Source organism: Hemitrygon akajei, chromosome 8, assembly GCF_048418815.1.
Source record: "Hemitrygon akajei chromosome 8, sHemAka1.3, whole genome shotgun sequence".
Lineage (NCBI taxonomy): Eukaryota > Metazoa > Chordata > Chondrichthyes > Myliobatiformes > Dasyatidae > Hemitrygon > Hemitrygon akajei.
Genome location: NC_133131.1, coordinates 104,038,676 through 104,060,506, shown reverse-complemented (window position 1 = coordinate 104,060,506; position 21,831 = coordinate 104,038,676). Strand labels below are relative to the sequence as shown.

Here is a 21,831-nt window from a genome sequence, read left to right as displayed (position 1 = left end):
CAATTAGCAAACAATTTCCTTAAAAATTAGTTGTACCAATGACACTCATGAACACTTAAGACTAAAGCAAATAGAAGGAGTTATTTTGAGAAAGCACATACCATCTTTGCAGACAGGGCAGCACTGATCTGGCTCATATACCGGATCCACACATTCAATCTGAGCACATTCTGCTACGGAACAGTGCACATCGCCATTGGGTTCACAGCGACATTTCTCGCAGGGAGAAACCTAAAATGGAAACACCATTTCAGCAGTGAAAGGACAAGGCTCACTTCATTGTATTTGCACTTATGGACACAGGAAACAACATATTGATGAGGAACAGTGGGGTTTGTTTTGCAAACAGTCTATTCTATCACACTGTGCACTCTGTTGTATCATTGAGAGAGGAAGAACTATGGAAAGAACAACATTGGTTTAAAGTTGTATGATTTACTTCAGACTGTCCACACTAACAGTTCCTTATTATATTGTTTCATACTTTCTTCTGACATAGAAGGTATTATTCAGTCCATTTAGTCTCGCCAGTTCACAGAGCAATGGCTTTAGTCCCATTCTCTTAATACCTTGGACACTTTCTCACATGCTCATCAGCCTGGGTTTCTGCCACCTACCTACACTGGGCTTAGCTTGTCAACTGCTATGCATCATTACGACGTGAATTGAGACTGGAACTCCCAGGAGAAACCCTGAGAGAGGGTACAAACTCTGGGCAAATGGTACCTGGGTCACTTGAGCTGGGGTCAGCAGAATATCTGCTAACCCAGAGCAAGACACATTGGTTAACTACTCTAGGCCAACATCAAGATCTCTCTTAAATATTCCAGTATCACTGTTTGAATATTAAAGTGTGTAAACTAACTTCTTTCAATAAAACCTGCCTATAGACATCATCATTGTAGGTAAAACATATTAAAGAAATGTGAAGAATGTATTAACAAATAAACCACGTCATTAGTAAAATAAACAAATCACTACAAGTATAATTTGATTATTAGTACTAACACAAAAAACAGTGCTGTTTTATATATTGAATTGTAAATGAAATTCCCCAAGTCATTATTAGAATCAGTGGCGAACATCAGCAAACAAAAAGTTGGACTTGGATATCACAAATTTAGATTGAATAAATGATGTTGCATTTTACAAACTGGTAATATATTTTCAATTGATCCTGAGAAGATAAGCACCATTGGCAGGGCCACATTATGTCAGAATCAGAATCATAATGAGGTTTAATATCATTGGCATATGCTGTGAAATTTATTAACTTAGCGGCACTGGTACATTGCAATGCATGTGTTGTAAGTGAGGAAACAGATTCGATAGGTCTCAAGGACAAGGGCTCTGGACACGCAGCTTTGGTAGTAAAGGATTTTATTTACATGGGCAAACATGGGAAAATGGCAACAGAAGCAACATGCACAATTTACAGCAGTCGGATCGGCAAAAAAAACGTGAACAATTACTAACGAACATGGGAAAATCACGTGGGAATTTCACACACACACAAACAAACAAGGGAAAAGTCAATACGATAGCCGCCCCCGGACTTTGTGCAGGTACAGTTCTTATGCTGCTAGGGACAATTATCAATGCTCCCAACCCAATCAATGTACAACTCACCAACAGTTTCCCCAGTGCCGCTACAGTTCTTTCCGTGAAGCAGGGTAATCCCTCAGGGATTGCATAAAAAAAGAGAAAAGGTCCAGCACACATGGCACCCTTTATAATGCAGCAGGGCTGGAGGGTCCCACCCAGGTAATTCACAGGAAGGCCAATGGCTTGGTGCCAGCAGAGTTAAGCAGATTACAAAGGCCAATTGCCTGAGGCCAAGTACAAGGCTAATTAAAGGGGCCAATGGCTGGGTGTGCATTGATTGGCCGGTGGTGACCAGCTAATGGAGAGTGCTGTCACGTGACAGTCACGACCCCTTCAATACAAAATGGTAAATATATATTAAAAATAAATTAATTACAGTAAGTATGTGTACGTATATTAAATAGCTAAAGATATTGCAAAAACAGAAATAATAAAAGTGAGGTAATGTTCATGGGTTCAATGTCCATTTAGGAATTGGATGGTAGAGAAGAACACGTTCCTAAGTGTGTGCCTTCATGCTTCTGTACCTCATTCCTGACAACGACCATGAGAAAAGGACATGTCATGGGTAATGGAGGTCCTAAATACTGGCCATTGTCTTTCTGAGCCTTGAGGATATTTTGGATACCAAGGAAGCTAGTATCCATAATTGAGCTGACTAATTTTACAATTTTCTGTAGCTTCTTGTGATCCTGTGCAGTAGTCGCCCTTTGCCAGATGGTGTAGCAGCCTATCAGAATACTCTCCATAGTACATCTGTAGAAGTTTTTGACTGTATTAGGTTACAAACCAAATCTCTTCAAACTCCTAATGAAATATAGCTGCTGTCTTGCCTTCTTTATAGCTGCATCAGTATGTTGGGACCAGGTTAGATCCTCAAAGTTATTGGCACCCAGGAACTTGAAATTGCTCACTCTCTCCACTTCTGATCCCTCTATGAGGACTGGTTCATGTTCCCTCATCCTACACGTTCTCAAGTCCACAATCAGCTCTTTGGTCTTACTGCTGTTGAGTGCAAGGTTGTTGCTGTGTCACCACTCAACAAGCAGGTGTACCTTGCTCCTGTACACCCTCCCCTCTCCATCTGAGATTCTGCCAACAATGGATCAACAGCTGTTGTTTGAGCTATGCCTAACCTCACAGTCATGGGTATAGTAGAGCAGTGGGCTAAGTACACATCTCTGTTGATCGTCAGCGAGGAAGAGATGTTATTACCAATCCACACAGATTGTGGTCTTCCGGTTAGAAGTCAGGGATTTATTCCTAATTGCAAATAATGTTATGTTGCCTTTCTCCTGTTTATAAAATTGTGTCATCTGTTGACAAAGTATACCACTTCAAAAAGTGTGAAGACTTCATCATGTCGGCAAACAAGATTTACGTACAGGACAGACCAGGTGTTTGGTAATGACTGGACCACTTTGACAGTTCAAACAGGAGCAAAATGCCCAAATTTATGATCTTCCAAAATTAGAGTCATAGAGTGCTACAGCACAGAAACAGACCCTTTGACCTATCTAGTCCATGCCAAACTATTCTACCTAGTCCAAATGATATGCACCTGGACAGTAGCCCTCCACATCCCTCCCATCCATGTACTTATCCAAACTTCTCTTAAACATTGCAATGGAACCCACAGTCACCACTTCTGCTGGTAGCTTGTTACGCACTCTCACCACCCTGCGAGGGAAGGAATTGCCTCTCATGTTCCCCTTAAACATTTCACCTTTCACCCTTAACCATGACTTCTAGTTCTAGTCTCTTCCAACATCAGGGGAAAAGAACGGTTTGCATTGAACCTATCCACTCCTCTGAACTAACCTACTGATGCCCCTCAAAATTTCATGTTCCTCTGTCAGGTACCTCCTTCTCTCCAAAGAAATGAATCCAGCCAATACATTTTCTCTCATAGCTGAATGTTGCTATCCCAGGAAATATCCTGATAAATTTCCTTTGAACTATGAATTTATTAATCAGTCTAAGAGGCTCAAGTAACTCAGTGTCCATCTCTGAAGCTCTGGACTTCTGTTCCTTAGTCTGCCTTCCGCTCTACTGTAAAATCTCCTTCAAATTTACCTCTTTGTGCTGTTTTCAAGCACTTCTTCACTCTCCTCCATATGTGGTTTGCTATTAGTGCTTTAACTGCCAACACTCCTGCAAAGTGTCTTATGACATTTGATGATGATAAATGCACTATGTAAATGGAAGAGTCAGAAAGAACATTTTCCAGTTATTTTTCTCAGCAGATGAGATGACTTATTTGCAGTTCCGGCAATTCCTACTCTAATTTTCACGGTTTGGTAGCATTATGAAGCCAATTTATTATCATTTGTGTGTTGAATCTGTTACTGAAATTCAACTCCATTGAAATTGATGCTTTTGTGTTACCAACCAGAGGATAAATGCTTCCATCATGGCTTTTTACCCTGAAGCAGGCTACATATTACCCAAATTTATTGAACAGTTTCATATCTTGCCAATGTGGTTTACAAACTCTAGAACCATCCCATCACTGCTGCAGAAGTGATAAAAACTCTGAAATGAATCTCACTGAAGAAATTCAAGTGCATTAATGAAGCATTGTCAGCAAAAATGATGGTACTCTTTTAAGGTCAAGTTTCAGTAATACTTCTTGGTCTGAGTAAAGTAAGATTTATGCTGGTGCTTGTCAATTTTGGTATTCCTCATGGGTTGAATCTAAAAAATTATCAACAAATCACTTGAACAACCAGAGGAAATAATGCACAGGACAACAGTTACACCACCATCAAGAGTGCTTACCGTGCTATCCCTCACCTACACTTTGGAAAGTCTGATCACCTGGTTGTACTTCTAATCCCTGAGTACAGGCAGAGACTGAAGACTGCAGCACCAGTAGTGAGTATCAAAAAGGTATGGCACTTATAGGACTGCTTTGAGTCGGTGGACTGGACTGTATTCAGAGATTCATCTTCGATTCTGAATGAGTACGCTACACCTGTCACTAACTTCATTAAAACTTGTGTAAGTGAGTGTGTGCCTGTGAGAACATACCGTACATACCCAAATCAAAAGCCGTGGGTGAACTAGGAGGTTCAAGATCTGCTGAGGGCTAGATCTATGCCATTTAAGTCTGACAACCCAGGACTATACAAGAAAACCAGGAGGGCTAACTCAAGGGCAAAGAAATAATTCTGAATGAGGTTGGAGGCAGAATCAGATTCACATCAACTCTAGCAGGGTTTGCAAGCCATTACTTCCTACAAAGCGAATCCTAATATCATGAATGTCCGTTATGTTTCTCTCCCAGATAAGCTCAACACCTTTTATGTTTGCTTTGAAATGGAGAATAAAACTACAGCTATGAGAATCCCTGCAGCATCCAGTGACTTTGCAATCTCCGTCTCAGAGGCTGACGTCAGACTGACTTTTAAGAGGGTGAACACTCACAAAGCGACAGGCCCCAATGGAGGACCTAGTAGTGCTCTGAAAACCTGTGCCAACCAATTGGCAGGTATGTTCAAAGACATTATCAATCTCTCATTGCTACAGTTGGAAATTCCTGCCTGCTTCAAAAGGGTAACCATCATACCAGTGTCCAAGAAGAGAACGGTGAGCTGCCTTAGACCATAAGACATTAGAGCAGAATTAGACCATTCAGCCCATCGAGTCTGCTCTGCCATTTCACCATGGCCGATATCAAATCCCATTCAACCCCATACACCTGCCCTCTCATCATATCCTTTGATGCCTCGACTAATCAGCAATCTATTAACTTCTGCTTTAAATATACCCATGGACTTGGCCTCCACCGCAGTCTGTGGTAGAGCATTCCATAAATTCACCACTCAGGCCAAAATCATTCCTCCTTACTTCTGTTTTAAAAGGTCTCCCCTCAATTTTGAGGCTGTGCCCTCTAGTTCTTGATACCCCCACCAGTGGAATCATCCTCTCCACATCCACCTTATCTAGTCCTTTTAGCATTTGGTAGGTTTCAATGAGATCTCCATATATTGTTCTAAATTCCAGTGAGTACAGGCACAAAGCTGCCAAACACTCCTCCAATGTTAACCCCTTCATTCCTGGATTCATCCTCGCGCTTTAACCACTATCGTCCAGTAGCACTCATATCTATGGTGATGAAGTGCTTTGAGAACTTGGTTATGGCTAGAATTAACTTGTCTCAGCAAGGACCTGGAACCATTGCAATTTGCCTGTCGCCAAAATAGGTCTACAGCAGTCGCGATCTCATTGGTTTTTCACGCGGCCTTGAATCGCCCAGACAATACAGATACTTATGTCAGGATACTGTTTATTGACTACAGGATCAGCGTTTAACACAATCACTCCTACAGTACTGATCGAAAAGTTCTAAAACCTGGGTCTCTGTACCTCCCTCTGCAACTGTAGTTCCTAATCAGAAGACCACAATTTATGAAGCTTGGTAATAAAATCCTGTCAATCAACACTGGCACCCCTCAAGGATGCATGCTTAGCCCACTGCTCTTCTCTCTCTACACCCCTGACTGTGTGGCTAGGCACAGCTCATGTGCCATCTCTAAATCTGCTGATGACACAACTATTGTTGACAGTATTTCAGATAGTGACGAGAGGACAGATAGGAGTGAGATATATCAGCTAGTTCAGTGGTGTCACAGCAACAACCTTGCATTCTACATCAGTAAGACCGAAGAGCAGATTGTAGACTTCAGAAAGGGTAAGACAACAGAACACACATCAGTCAATCATAGAGGGATCAGAAGTAGAAAGACTGAGCAATTTCGAGTTCCTGGATGTCATCATCTCTGAGGATCTATCCTGGGCCCAATGTACTGATGCAGCAACAAAAAAGGCACGGCAGTAGCAGTATTTCATTAGAAGTTTGAGAAAATTTGGTTTGTCGCCCAAGACACTCGTGAACTTCTATGGATGTACCTTGGAAAGCATTTTGACAGGCTGCATCACTGGGGGGGGGGGGTTGGCGGTGGATGTTGGGTGGGGTGGGCTACTGCACAGGATCGAAATAAGCTGCAGAGAGTTGTAAACTCTGTCAGCTCCATCATGGGCACCAGCCTCCATAGTGTCCAGAACATCTTCAGGGGGCGATGCCTCAAAAAGGCAGCATCCATCATTAAGAACCACATCACCTATGTCCTGTTCTCATTGCTACCATCAGGAAGGATGTACAGGAGCCTGAAGACACACACTCAACAATTCAGGAACAGCTTCTTCCCCTCTGCAATCCAATTTCTGAGTGGATAATGAACCCATGAACACTACCTCACTACTTTTAAAAAAAGTTTTGCACTACTTTTTTCATATTTAACTACCTTCTATATATTTACTGTAATTCACAGGTTTTCCTCTATTATTATGCTTTGTATGTACTGCTGCCACAAAGACGAGAAATTGCATGCCAGATGCCGATGACATTAACCCGATTCTGATTCCGATTCTGTATCACTCTTTGTTTCAGCATTCTGCTGTTGGTTTTAATGCCGCCTGAATTTAAAGCATCTAGGTCTTCTTACTTGGAAGGAATTAGGTAAACTTGCAAGAGCTGGCCAACTATGAAGAGCTGATTAAAATTCAACAGAAGATTCATTTCATCCATTTCACCAAAGAAACTCAAGTAGCAAAAAAAAACCTTTCATTGAATAATAATGGTATTCTTCTGAGGCAAAATTTCAGTAACACTCTTTGGCCTGAATATTACGATTTACAGGGGTACTCATCTTTCCAGTTTCAACAGCAGTGCATACTCTATATTTAATGGAACCTCCAAAGGTAGAAAAATGATTTACCCAGTCATGACTTCATTATCATGATCTTGCTCCCTCACATGTACCATGTACACAACAAACCCACCAAAGTTGTCAAAGGAGATTAGGCTTGAGAATTCAACCTCCTATTGAAATATGACACTTGTCCTACCCTCTACAATTTTGCGATATATGTGAAATAAAATAGATAAACATAAGACCGATGAAATTAAACCACCAAAATTGAATCTACCAAATCCACAAACAGAGAATCCTTTAAATTCTGCACAATGCTAAATGCTGTCAATAGAAATGATTGTATGCAGATAGCAAAACCATAATCCACTGCAGTCACTGGAACTTAAAAGTAATACACCTGGCAAACTGTTCCAAAAATGTTGTGTAGGATCAGAAATGAGTAGTCCTGAAGTACTTCAGTGATTCATTCAACACAAGAGACATGGGGCATAGTTCCCTCCTCTCAGTCAATTGGTCCTGTTGATTTGTAGCTAAGAGCTGTTAATTAGTGTGGATGGAGTGAGAGGTGAGCAGGGAGGGGATGCAGTATGCCTCAGTGCAAACCATTAGCATTAGATTGCTGCTTACAGTTCATGTATGGTGCGCTCCCAGCAAGTGAAAGTTCAACAAAATGCATTATAAAAATTCAACCAGTTGCAGTGGGAGAAAAATTAAGTGTGGAAGAAAACATTCTATTGAAGGTAATGGCAAAGATTTGGTGTTCAACAAGTAGGAGAGACCATAGTAAATGAACATGTTCTCTACTTCCAGCCATCACTGGTGTGCTATGGTAAGGACAAGAGGGAAATGGTGCTGCCTTCCCCTTCCAGCACTGTGGAGATGTGAAAGCAATGGTGGTCTAGATTAGAGTGAAGGAGAATGACTTAAAATCAAGTTAGCAAATTTGCAAATTATCTTCCTGATATAAAACCCAGCAAAATATTGCCATTTCATTTTGTTGCTTATCCCACCATTTCATAGCTTTTATTTTCTCACTGTATCTTGATTTTTCTAACTTCGTCCACCTTTGTGGCTCTGCTACTTTTTTCATAATTGACTAAATTTATCAATTGTCTTTGTTGTTAACCTCATCATCTTTCACAGTAATTTCAGTTGTCTACATTCACAGGACATTTTACACTAAGAAGTGATCTACTCCAGAAACTAGCCATCAGGGGAAAGGGGAAGAACAAGCCAGGTGTGCCTATTATCAATTTCTTTTCAGTCCTAGCACATTACTGAAATTTTTAAAAATGTAGGTTGGAATGAAGGGAGAAATGTATCATGGTATGTGGGTACTTTGTCTGCTTAAATTTAGAAGACTAAGATGCAACTTGATTAAACAGAAACAATTCTTCTGTATCTTGACAGTGTGGATTTTGAGTGGATGTTTCCTCCAATGAACGTTAAGAGTTTAAAACTAAGAGATTACCTATTTCTGTCATGGTCCCGGTTGGGTTCCCTTTAAATTTACCTTTGTTGTGTTACTATCTGGACCGTTGGCTCCTTGTTTCCCTTTAATTCCCTGTTTTCCCGTGTCCCTCGGGCTTAGTGATTAAAGGCAATTTAGTCTCGACCGAACCGGCAGTTTATAAGTCTCTGGCTTCAGCCGTTCGGGGCGAGAGCGTTATGGAGCGTTAACGAAGTCACCGAAGCTAGTGCAAGCCAAAGTCATCTAGCTGGAGCCAACTAAGTTTCTTACTGGAGCAAGCCAGGTCTCCTCCCGGAGCAAAACCAGCAAGCCGCCTTCCCTTGCCAGAGTGGGTCCAGCGAGGTTAACCCGCCAGGGTGATTCAGGAGTTCACCGCTGCTTGGAGCAAACTTGTGCCCAGTTATAGTATCTTCTATCATTGTGTGGTCTCCGTATCCATGTCCTGTGTTTAAAAGGGTCCCGGCTCTGTACCCTAGAAGGGTCCTGACCCTGTGTCAAGAAGAGTCCCGACTCCGTCCTGTGCCTAAGGAGGATTCCCGGCTCAGTGTTTTATGTCCTGTATTTGAGTACCAAGTCCTGGCTCCGAGGTTCCAGTATCAAGTCCTGACTCCGAGGTTCCAGTATCAAGTCCTGGCTCCGAGGTTCCAGTATCAAGTCCTGACTCCGAGGTTCCAGTATCAAGTCCTGGGTCCGAGGTGCCAGTATCAAGTCCTGGGTCCGAGGTTCCAGTATCAAGTCCTGGGTCCGAGGTGCCAGTATCAAGTCCTGGGTCCGAGGTGCCAGTATCAAGTCCTGGCTCCGGGGTTCCAGTATCAAGTCCTGGCTCCGAGGTGCCAGTATCAAGTCCTGGGTCCGAGGTTCCAGTATCAAGTCCTGGGTCCGAGGTTCCAGTATCAAGTCCTGGGTCCGGGGTTCCAGTATCAAGTCCTGGGTCCGAGGTTCCAGTATCAAGTCCTGGCTCCGGGGTTCCAGTATCAAGTCCAGGCTCCGAGGTTCCAGTATCAAGTCCTGGGTCCGAGGTGCCAGTATCAAGTCCTGGGTCCGAGGTGCCAGTATCAAGTCCTGGCTCCCAGGTTCCAGTATCAAGTCCAGGCTCCGGGGTTCCAGTATCAAGTCCAGGCTCCGAGGTTCCAGTATCAAGTCCTGGCTCCGGGGTTCCAGTATCAAGTCCTGGCTCCGGGGTTCCAATATCAAGTCCAGGCTCCGAGGTTCCAGTATCAAGTCCTGGGTCCGAGGTTCCAGTATCAAGTCCAGGCTCCGAGGTTCCAGTATCAAGTCCAGGCCCCGAGGTTCCAGTATCAAGTCCAGGCCCCGAGGTTCCAGTATCAAGTCCTGACTCCGAGGTTCCAGTATCAAGTCCTGACTCCGAGGTTCCAGTATCAAGTCCTGTCTCCGAGGTTCCAGTATCAAGTCCTGACTCCGAGGTTCCAGTATCAAGTCCAGGGTCCGAGGTTCCAGTATCAAGTCCTGACTCCGAGGTTCCAGTATCAAGTCCAGGGTCCGAGGTTCCAGTATCAAGTCCAGGCTCCGAGGTTCCAGTATCAAGTCCTGACTCCGAGGTTCCAGTATCAAGTCCTGACTCCGAGGTTCCAGTATCAAGTCCTGTCTCCGAGGTTCCAGTATCAAGTCCTGACTCCGAGGTTCCAGTATCAAGTCCTGGCTCCGAGGTTCCAGTATCAAGTCCTGGGTCCGAGGTTCCAGTATCAAGTCCTGGCTCCCAGGTTCCAGTATCAAGTCCAGGCTCCGGGGTTCCAGTATCAAGTCCTGACTCCGAGGTTCCAGTATCAAGTCCTGACTCCGAGGTTCCAGTATCAAGTCCTGACTCCGAGGTTCCAGTATCAAGTCCTGGGTCCGAGGTGCCAGTATCAAGTCCTGGGTCCGAGGTTCCAGTATCAAGTCCTGGGTCCGAGGTGCCAGTATCAAGTCCTGGGTCCGAGGTGCCAGTATCAAGTCCTGGCTCCGGGGTTCCAGTATCAAGTCCTGGCTCCGAGGTGCCAGTATCAAGTCCTGGGTCCGAGGTTCCAGTATCAAGTCCTGGGTCCGAGGTTCCAGTATCAAGTCCTGGGTCCGGGGTTCCAGTATCAAGTCCTGGGTCCGAGGTTCCAGTATCAAGTCCTGGCTCCGGGGTTCCAGTATCAAGTCCAGGCTCCGAGGTTCCAGTATCAAGTCCTGGGTCCGAGGTGCCAGTATCAAGTCCTGGGTCCGAGGTGCCAGTATCAAGTCCTGGCTCCCAGGTTCCAGTATCAAGTCCAGGCTCCGGGGTTCCAGTATCAAGTCCAGGCTCCGAGGTTCCAGTATCAAGTCCTGGCTCCGGGGTTCCAGTATCAAGTCCTGGCTCCGGGGTTCCAATATCAAGTCCAGGCTCCGAGGTTCCAGTATCAAGTCCTGGGTCCGAGGTTCCAGTATCAAGTCCAGGCTCCGAGGTTCCAGTATCAAGTCCAGGCCCCGAGGTTCCAGTATCAAGTCCAGGCCCCGAGGTTCCAGTATCAAGTCCTGACTCCGAGGTTCCAGTATCAAGTCCTGACTCCGAGGTTCCAGTATCAAGTCCTGTCTCCGAGGTTCCAGTATCAAGTCCTGACTCCGAGGTTCCAGTATCAAGTCCAGGGTCCGAGGTTCCAGTATCAAGTCCTGACTCCGAGGTTCCAGTATCAAGTCCAGGGTCCGAGGTTCCAGTATCAAGTCCAGGCTCCGAGGTTCCAGTATCAAGTCCTGACTCCGAGGTTCCAGTATCAAGTCCTGACTCCGAGGTTCCAGTATCAAGTCCTGTCTCCGAGGTTCCAGTATCAAGTCCTGACTCCGAGGTTCCAGTATCAAGTCCTGGCTCCGAGGTTCCAGTATCAAGTCCTGGGTCCGAGGTTCCAGTATCAAGTCCTGGCTCCCAGGTTCCAGTATCAAGTCCAGGCTCCGGGGTTCCAGTATCAAGTCCTGACTCCGAGGTTCCAGTATCAAGTCCTGACTCCGAGGTTCCAGTATCAAGTCCAGGCTCCGGGGTTCCAGTATCAAGTCCAGGCTCCGGGATTCCAGTATCAAGTCCTGGGTCCGAGGTTCCAGTATCAAGTCCTGGCGCATACGGTCGGGGTCAGGGCCAATGACTCCACAACATACCCAAGGATACCAAGTCGGGTGGTTCCGGACACACACTTGACCCTGTTATAGGTAAGGTTAAGAGCTTTGGCCGCTTGAAAAAATCGTTGGAGGTTGGTGTCGTGATCTTGCCAGTCGTGACCACAGATGGTGATGTTATCCAGATATGGGAACGTGGCCTTCAGTTGGCACTGGTCCACCATCCGGTTCATTTCCCTCTGGAAGACAGAGACACCATTCGTGACACCGAAGGGGACGCGCAGGAAGTGATAGATCCTGCCGCCTGCCTCGAAGGCAGTGTAAGGGCGGTCCTCCGGGCAGATGGGGAGCTGATGGTAAGCAGATTTCAGGTCTATGGTCGAGTACACCTTGTACTGAGCTATCTGATTGACGATATCCGCGATGCGGGGTAGGGGGTACGCGTCAAGCTGTGTGAACCTATTGATGGTCTGGCTATAGTTCATGACCATCCTATTTTTCTGCCTGGTCCGAACAACGACCACCTCGGCCCTCTAAGGACTTGTGCTTGGCTCAATGATCCCCTCCCTGAGTAGCCGCTGCACCTCTGACTTAATAAAGGCCCTGTCCCCTGCGCTGTACCTCCTGCTTTTAGTTGCCACAGGTTTACAGTCGGGGGTCAGTTTGGCAAACAGCGGTGGGGAAGGGATCTTGAGGGTGGAGAGGCTGCAAGTGGTGTCCATAGCACGGCTGTTGGCATGGTGTTAGCTGCGATGTGTGGGTCGGTGTGTGAGTGTGGTCAGTAGCGGGGTATGTGACGAAGTCCCACAGAACTGAGGATTTCTGACAGTGATTGGTGGGAGGGGCCCGTCATACTCCATTGTCACACTTTTCAGGTGGCTCTGGAAGTCAAGCCCCAATACTACACAACCCCCCCGGATGTCTGTGGAATGTGATCCAGAAGCCAAGGTGACCCTCTGGCTTACTGGCCGTGTCACAAGTCCGCAGCATTGCACCGTGTCCGGGTGAATAAAACTCTCAGTGCTGCCCGTGTCAAACAGGCAGCTAGTCCTGTGCCCCTCCACCAGGATGTCCATCAATGATCTTGCGAGCTGGTGTGGAGCGCTTTGGCCGAGGGTCACGGAGGCCAGAGTTGAATCACCGTCTTGGTGCCCGGTAAGCACCCGTGGGTTGGAGGCGGGGCGAGGTGGCGCTGACAAAGATGGCCACCCCCATGCCTCGCACACGGCGGGCAGGCAAGATGGTGACCCCCATGGTTCGCATGTGGCGCTGCTTGACCCCCCTCGTGGTTTGGACTTACAGACCTTGGCGAAGTGGCCCTTCTTGCCGCAGCTGGAGTAGGTAGCTTCTCGGGCCGGGCAGTGTTTTCGGGGGGGTTTTTCGAGTCCGCAGAAGTAACACTGCGCGGACTCGCAACTAGCAGCAGCCGAGGTCGATTTGCCGGCGGGTTTCGGGGTCTGCAGCGTCCATGAGGCCGGCTGGAGATCGTGCGCCTGGACAGCATCAGCGTTGTGCAGAGCAGCCTCAAGTGTGTCAGACAGCTCGATTGCCGAATGTAAGGTAAGATCGGCATGTTCCAGCAGCCGCTGGCGCACGTACACTGACCTGATCCCCATAACGAAAGTGTCTCTTACTAGCAGCTCCACATGCTGTTCCGCCGTCAGTCCCCTGCAGTCGCAGGCCCGCACGAGTGTCTGTAGGGCCCAGACAAACTCAGTGCTCAACTCTCTGGCCCGCTGCTGCCATGTCGCTAAGCGAAGTCTTGCGTAGACGGTGTTCACCGGCCGCCGGTATTGTCTTTTGAGGGTATCCATCACACCCCGGTAGTCGGTTTGGTCTCTGATCATGGAGTAGACCCTTGGACTGACCCTGGAGAGGAGAACACTGCGCATCGTGGCAGGATCAGTCACGTGAATCTCCTCCAGGTACGATTCGAAGCATGCTAGCCGGAGTTCGAAAGCGTCGCCGGCTTCCTGGGATTGAGGGGCGAGATCCAATCTGTCGGGTCATAAAATGCTCTCCATGTTTTAAAATTGCTGCTAATAAAATTGATGCACCATCAATAACTCTCGGAGACGGGAGGTGAACGATAGGCTTTTATTAGCAGCAAAAAAGGGAGCACGACATCTCGGAGGCTGAGGGAGGAGCAGCGCCCCAATCCCCTTTATACAGGAGTCTGTGGGAGTGTGGTGAACTGGATATGCCTGTCTGGACTGCTCCTGTGGCTCCTCCCACAGACCCCTGCTGACTGCTCCTGTGGCTCCTCCCACGGACCCCTGTATAAAGGTGACTGTGGGCTGTGGCTCTTCCTCATTCCCCAGGATGTAGTGTTGTTCATTCTTCCAGTCAATAAAAGCTGATACCTCGCTTCCTACGTCTCAGCGTGAGTTATTGATGGTGCATCAATTTTATTGACTGGAAGTTAAAACATGGAAACCGTTTTATGCCCAGAACGTTTAGATTTGGACCCCCAGGACCCTGAAGCAGCTCTTGCCTTTGAACTCTGGCTTGCATGCTTCCAATCATACTTGGAGGAGGTTCGTGCAACCGACCCCGCTGTTAAGCACAGACTTCTCCTCTCGAGAGTCGCCCCAAAAGTTTATTCATTCATCAGGGACCTCTCGACCTACGAAGGGGCGCTTGACGCCCTCAAACGACAGTACCTGCGGCTGGTGAACGCAGTCTATGCCAGGCATCGCTTGGCAACCCGAAAACAGCGGCCTACGGAGTCGACTGCTGAATTTCTCCGAGCTCTACAGGCACTCGTGCGGACTTGTGACTGCAAAACGCTCACAGCGGAACAGCATGCGGAACTCTTGGTCCGAGACGCCTTTGTGACCGGAATCAGGTCAGTGTATTTGCACCAGCGGCTGCTGGAAAAAGCTGATCTGACCTTACGCTCAGCGATAGAGACGGCTGATACGCTGGAGGCTGCACAGCTGTACGCCGATGCGGTCCAGCCGCGCGATTCCCCGCTGCCACCGGTTCCTGCGAGCGAATTCGCCAACGCCGCTGCCAGTCGCGGTATCACGAACTCCCCGACCTCGTCAGGCCTAAAACTTTGTTACTTTTGTGGGCTTCGGAAACATTCCAGAAACAGTTGCCCGGCTCGCGAAGCGACTTGTTCCAGCTGCGGGAAAAAGAGCCACAGCCCACAGTCCATTTCGCCAAGGTCTGTAAGTCTAAACCGCGCCCGGGGTCGAGCAGCGCTGCGTCTGAGACCTGGGGGCCGCCATTTTGCATGCCTGGATGTGAACAACCATCTTTGCCGGCGTCACCATGCCCCGCCCCTACCTACCCGTGTGCGACCTGGGAGCCGCCATCTTGCATGCCCGGATGTGAGCGGCCATCTTTGCTGGCGTCACCATGCCCCGCCCCTGACTCGCCCCGTTCAACGCTGGCCACCGTGACCCTCGATCAAAGCGCTCCGCACCAGCTCGCAAGGTCAATGATGGACATCCTGGTGCAGGGACACAGGACTAGCTGCCTGTTTGACACGGGCAGCACTGAGAGTTTTATTGACCCGGCCACAGTGCAACGCTGTGGACTCGTGACACGGCCGGCACGTCAGAAGATCACCTTGGCTTCTGGGTCGCATTCCACAGACATCCGGGTGGGTTGTGTAGCGACACTGGTGGTGCAGGGCACAGAATATCGGAACTTTGAGTTCCTGGTCATGCCTCGACTGTGCGCACCTGTGCTATTGGGGCTGGACTTCCAGAGCCATCTCAAAAGTGTGACTATGGCATATGACGGGCCCCTCCCACCTCTCACTGTCAGGAATCCTCAGTTTGGTGGGACTTCGCCATATACTCCATTACCACACGCACATACACACCGAACCACACATCCCGCCCAGCACCATGCCGATAGCTGTGCTACTGACACTACTTGCAGCCTCTCCACCCTCAAGGTCCCTCCCCCATCGCTGTTCACCAACCTGACCCCCGACTGTAAACCGGTGGCGACTAAAAGCAGGAGGTACAGCGCAGGGGACAGGGCCTTCATTCAGTCAGAGGTGCAGCGGCTGCTCGGGGAGGGGATCATTGAGCCAAGCATAAGCCCTTTGCAGTCCCAGGTGGTTGTTGTTCGGACTGGGCAGAAAAATAGGATGGTTGTGGACTATAGTCAGACCATCAATAGGTTCACGCAGCTTGACGCGTACCCCCTACCCCGCATCGCGGATATGGCCAACCAGATAGCTCAGTACAAGGTGTACTCGACGATAGATCTGAAATCCGCTTATCACCAGCTCCCCATCCGCCCAGAGGACTGCCCCTACACCGCCTTCGAGGCGGGTGGCAGGCTCTATCACTTCCTGCGCGTCCCATTTGGTGTCACAAATGGTGTCTCAGTCTTCCAGAGGGAGATGGACCGGATGGTGGACCAGTACAAACTGAAGGCCACATTTCCCTATCTAGATAACATCACCATCTGTGGTCGCGACTGGTCGGATCACGACGCCAACCTACAACGATTTTTCCAAGTGGCCGAAGTTTTGAACCTTACTTATAACAGGGACAAGTGTGTGTTCAGAACCATCCGACTCGCTATCCTTGGGTATGTTGTGGAGAACGGGGTCATTGGCCCTGACCCCGACCGTATGCGCCCCCTGTTAGAACTCCCTCTTCCCACCACTCTCAAGGCTCTCCGGCGGTGCCTGGGTTTTTTTTCCTATTACGCCCAATGGGTCCCCCATTACGCAGACAAGGCCCGCCCCCTGGTTAAGTCTACCACTTTTCCCCTCTCTGCCGAGGCCTGCGCGGCCTTCAGCTGCATTAAAGGGGACATTGCCAAAGCAACGATGCATGCGGTGGACGAGACCATTCCCTCCCAAGTAGAGAGTGACGCCTCTGACTTCGCGCTGGCTGCTACCCTCAATCAGGAAGGCAGACCAGTGGCATTTTTTTCTCGTACCCTTCAAGGCTCTGAACTTCGGCACTCCGCGGTGGAGAAAGAAGCCCAGGCCATAGTGGAAGCTATTAGGCACTGGAGGCACTATCTCGCCGGCAAAAGGTTCACCTTGCTGACCGACCAGCGCTCGGTTGCGTTCATGTTCAGCAACCAACAGCGGGGCAAAATCAAAAATGATAAAATTTTGCGGTGGAGAATAGAACTCTCTACCTACAATTATGATATCCTGTACCGGCCTGGCAGACTCAATGAACCCTCTGATGCCCTATCCCGGGGAATGTGTGCTAGCACACAGCTCGACCAGCTGTATGCCCTTCATGCCCATCTTTGCCATCTGGGGGTCACCCGATTTTACCATTTCATTAAAGCCCGGAACCTGCCGTACTCCCTGGAGGACATCAGGGCGATGACCAGGGACTGCCAGATCTGCGCTGAGTGCAAACCGCACTTCTACCGTCCTGACACTGCGCAGCTTGTCAAGGCCACCCGCCCTTTTGAGCGACTGAGTGTTGACTTTAAGGGCCCCCTTCCCTCCACCGACCGCAATGTCTATTTTCTCAGTATTATTGACGAGTACTCGCGATTCCCCTTTGCCATTCCCTGCCCCGACACTACTACCACGTCTGTCATAAAAGCCCTGCGCCAGCTCTTCACTCTGTTCGGATATCCCTGCTATATCCACAGTGATAGAGGGTCCTCCTTTATGAGTGACGAGTTGCGCCGGTTCCTGCTAGCTAGGGGCATTGCTACTAGTCGAACCACGAGTTATAATCCCCGGGGAAATGGCCAGGTGGAGAGGGAGAATGCCACAGTGTGGAAGGCCACACTTTTAGCCCTTAAGTCAAAAGGGTTGCCGGTCTCCCGATGGCTGGAGGTCCTCCCTGAGGCACTCCACTCTATCCGCTCCCTGTTGTGTACGTCCACTAATGCCACCCCTCACGAACGCCTATTCTCTTTTCCCAGGAAGTCTGTCACTGGGACCACCCTACCAGGACATCCCCAGGGCCAGTGCTGCTACGTAAACATGTGAGGAGTAATAAGTACTCCCCGCTGGTCGAGAGGGTTCACCTCCTGCATGCTAATCCCCAGTATGCCTACGTGGTCTTGCCTGATGGGCGGGAGGACACGGTCTCTGTCCGCGACCTGGCGCCCGCCAGAGCAGCAGACCACTACCCCGAACACTCCACGGTAACTATGAACCCTGTACCCGAGGTGACACCGCACACACCGTGCCACACCCAGACTCCTCACGACGCTCATGTACCGGGCATCTCGTACGCGTTTATTCCGGGGGCCTCGCACACACGCCAGGGATCCCCGACACCTCCAGTTGGGACAGAACCAACCCACTCTCCATCTCCGGTGCAAACACCACCTCCGGCACCTGTGCCATCACCACCTCCGGCACCTGTGCAATTGCAGCCGGAGCTACGTAGATCGCAGCGAACGATTCAACCACCTGATAGACTTAACCTGTAAATATACTTGGGGACTCTTTTAAAACAAAGGGGGGGTGAATGTGGTGAACTGGATATGCCTGTCTGGACTGCTCCTGTGGCTCCTCCCACAGACCCCTGTATAAAGGCGACTGTGGGCTGTGGCTCTTCCTCATTCCCCAGGATGTAGTGTTGTTCATTCTTCCAGTCAATAAAAGCTGATACCTCGCTTCCTACGTCTCAGCATGAGTTATTGATGGTGCATCAGGGAGGAGCCACAGGAGCAGTCCGCAGAGGGGTGTGTCCAGACAGGTATACATAGTTTACCACATATGTATTAGCAATGTTTATGTAGATTTCCCTCTGTAAATTATTTTAATTTCAACTTTTCTGGACCTTAATAGTAATCAGAGGGACTGAATGCAGATCATTGTCAATACATTACAGCAGTTCCTGAAACTTTTCCTGTCTCCTTTTAAAATTTTCTCTTCCCTTGTAGCTAGGTAACACAAGATACCTTGGTGGGTTACATGGCTGAAAGCAGAAATTGATAAGCTCTTAACACCGAACCTTGTTTTATACATCACCATGGAGAAATGCCACCATGCAGTTCTTTGGCCTAAAAACTTCTCAATTTTTTACCTTGGTTTTCTTTTACTTCACTTAGATGGAATGGTGTTTTCTCTTAAAAGCATAATTTCCTACACCACCATTGTTGAAGTCTCACTGTCATTTTGCTGTCACTAAGTAATACACATTGTCCACAAAAACAAAGGATTGTGAAAGCTAAGCAAGGTTTGGTTCCGAGAAAAGGTTTGGTTTCTAGGTGTAGCCCCCTGGCACGCCTCAGGCTTGCTCAACTCGTTTCCGTCTAGGGGGAGCAGCCTTTGGCCCCGCCAAACTGGGTAATCAGCTTGTGTGAATGCTGTGTGATGTCCCCACCCTGCCAAATAACACAGTACACCATATGTGATTAAATGATTATACTTTATAGGTCTTACTAAAACTAAGTGACTAATAATGATACAGTATATATGAAGGAAAAGAAAGAAAAGGCACCAAATTTATCAAAGTCCAAACCACTTTGTGCACAACCGTTGGAGCTCAATTAACGAAGTCTTCTGGCCACCATTTGATCCCCTCAGACCTCCTTGACCCATAGCTCAGGACCACCCCAAGGGATCAACCAAGCACCCCCCGGCATGTCTGTCTTCGTCTCCTCTCCTTGCCGAAAATCCTGGTCTCAGACCCTCCCGCTCGGGGTCTGTTCCGTTGCCCAGCTTACATCATCACGTCCTCTCTCTCTCACCCCCTCGCGCCAACTCCCTGAAAGCCTGCCAACACTAGCTTACAGACCCACAAGATGGAATAACCTCCATCCCAATTGGTTAACAAACAAATATAATTCTCGTTATCTGTAAATTTTAACCCAAACAAGCTGTGAGAGGAAGCACTTATCATAACAAAGAAGCATTCCTACTTTTAACAAAATAAAGAAGCCATTTTGATTAACACACGCAGTAACAAAAAAAGAAGAAACCCCCTTACATAGGAATAGATAATTTTGTTAAACAATGAATCAAATTTGTCTAAAATGTTAAGCTACCATGATGCCAAACCTCTAAGAACTGATACAAATATCAGAGCTACCAATGGACTATGAGTTAATATTAGGATTAGTCTCTCGTAATAATCTACACTTTGACAATTATTTCCTTCTAAATGCCAATAATTATGTTGGATTCCCAGTTGTAGAGGTTGAAAACTGTACGTCTGGGAAAGCCAATCTTCCAAAGCCTAACTTCATCTTAGCACTAATTGGCACTCTGTGAAGAGTAAAGATAGGCAACGGACCACTGTTCAAGAGTTAAGACTTCAGCAAGCTTGGAACTGAATTATGTTTTACAAGTTGCAAAATCCAGTCAAGATGGTGCCAAGCTGTGGAGTCCACCAGGTCAGAGCACTCAGTGGTTGATTCTTAGCGATCCCCGTGGATGGATGCCATGGGTCAGCAGGCACCGAGAATGACCACCAGCAATTTCCGTAGTCAATGACTGAAATTGACGGACCCCGGGATTAAGGGCTAGTGATACCCCGTGTCAGCAAATCCCAGGGTTGGACGTCCATGTGGGCAGGAGGCATGATGGGCAGCAACACCCCTCCCAACCCAGGCCAGTGAGTCCCAGGATCAAGGTCCATCGAGTCTGGAGGCTGAGACCCAAAGGTCAGAGTCTCATGATCAGTGAGTCCTGCAGTCAATACCTAGTGGTTGGCGAGGTCTGGAAGTTGAAGTCCGGAGTTTGAAGACAGAATCTGGTGAGTTTTCGAGGTCAGGGCCCGAAAGAGCGAAGCCTCTGGGTTTGCGTGTCCACAGGCTGGACATCTGCAAGTCTGAGGCCAAGTACTGGTGGTCAGAGTCCCGGAGGCAGCCTGTCGTGGAGTTGGGGCCATGTCTGTGTGGGTGGGTGGGAAAGGGGCTTGTTGTGTTGTTGTTATTGTTGCTTGTGCTGTTCTGCTGAACACGCTAGGCACACTGTGCTGGTGACAGAATGTCTGGTGGCACTTGAGGGCTGCCCCCAGCACATCCTTCAGTTGTGTTAGTTGTTGGCACAAACAACACATTTCACTGCATGTTTCAAAGTTCATGTGATCAATAAATCAGAATCTTAACCTAAATCTGAAATCACCAGCCTCTGGCGACAGAGAGAAAATTATTCAAATTGCAAAGAAAATCTTCAGCAAGCTTGGTGCTGTGAGAAATTCATCAGAATAATAATCTGATTATTTTTATGTTAGTAGGGTAACACCACATCTGAAGCCGATATCACCTTTTTGGGGCAGCTTACCCATCCTCCACCACCTTTCACCATCGTCCAGTGACCAAGACCTCTGTTAGTGTGACAATGTCAAGGAAAACAAGAAAGTAAATGTTGAAAAATAAATGAAATTCAAATCTATGCCCTAAAAAACAGCTCTTGAGAAACGTGATAACCTCATAGGTAAGAAAGCAACTATTTGATTGAAATCCTTAAAACAACCCATGATCATAGCATACCATCACACAGCAGGCATTTTTCTTCAAAAGGTTCAAAACTCCTGCCACTGTTTGTGAGTCCCAAACGAATAATCCCAGGACCTAAGAAAAAAACTCAGTTGATGCAACAGCCAATGCCATCCAATTTTGAAATCACTAAGCAAATGTTCACACCTGACATACTCTGTACATGGGGAGGGTGGATCAGCTTCAGATGCATTTGTTTTTCAAAGGTATGTTGAAACATACAGTGACATGCAACATTTGTGTCAAAAGCCAACACAACCTAACGATGTGATGGGGGCAACCTGCAAGTATTGCCACACATACTGGCACCAACATGCCAACAGTGCTTGGCACAACATCGAACATAACAAGCAGCAAAACAAGCTCCGTCCCTCCTTCTTACTCACCCACCCTCCAATGCATGTAGAGAACAGGTCATCTTTAGCCTCCAGGTGACTCGTGGATTCACAGATATTGGGCTTCAATTACCCCGGTGGACTCACAGAGATTTTAAGACCCAGGCTTCGACAAACTTCTGATCGACCAACTCGCCAGTGACAGCAAATGAAGACCCTGAACTCT

General features: G+C 47.9%; 1 protein-coding gene across 8 annotated transcripts in view; it reads right to left on the bottom strand.

The window, feature by feature from the left end:
• The window catches only part of vwc2 (von Willebrand factor C domain containing 2), a 158,016-nt gene that overhangs the window by 84,316 nt on the left and 51,869 nt on the right, over window positions 1–21,831 (bottom strand). For all 8 annotated transcript variants that reach the window (XM_073054315.1, XM_073054313.1, XM_073054320.1 and 5 more), the window contains exon 3: window positions 102–231. In XM_073054315.1, coding sequence (XP_072910416.1) covers window positions 102–231 — 130 coding nt within the window. The remainder of the gene's footprint in view (window positions 1–101; window positions 232–21,831) is intronic.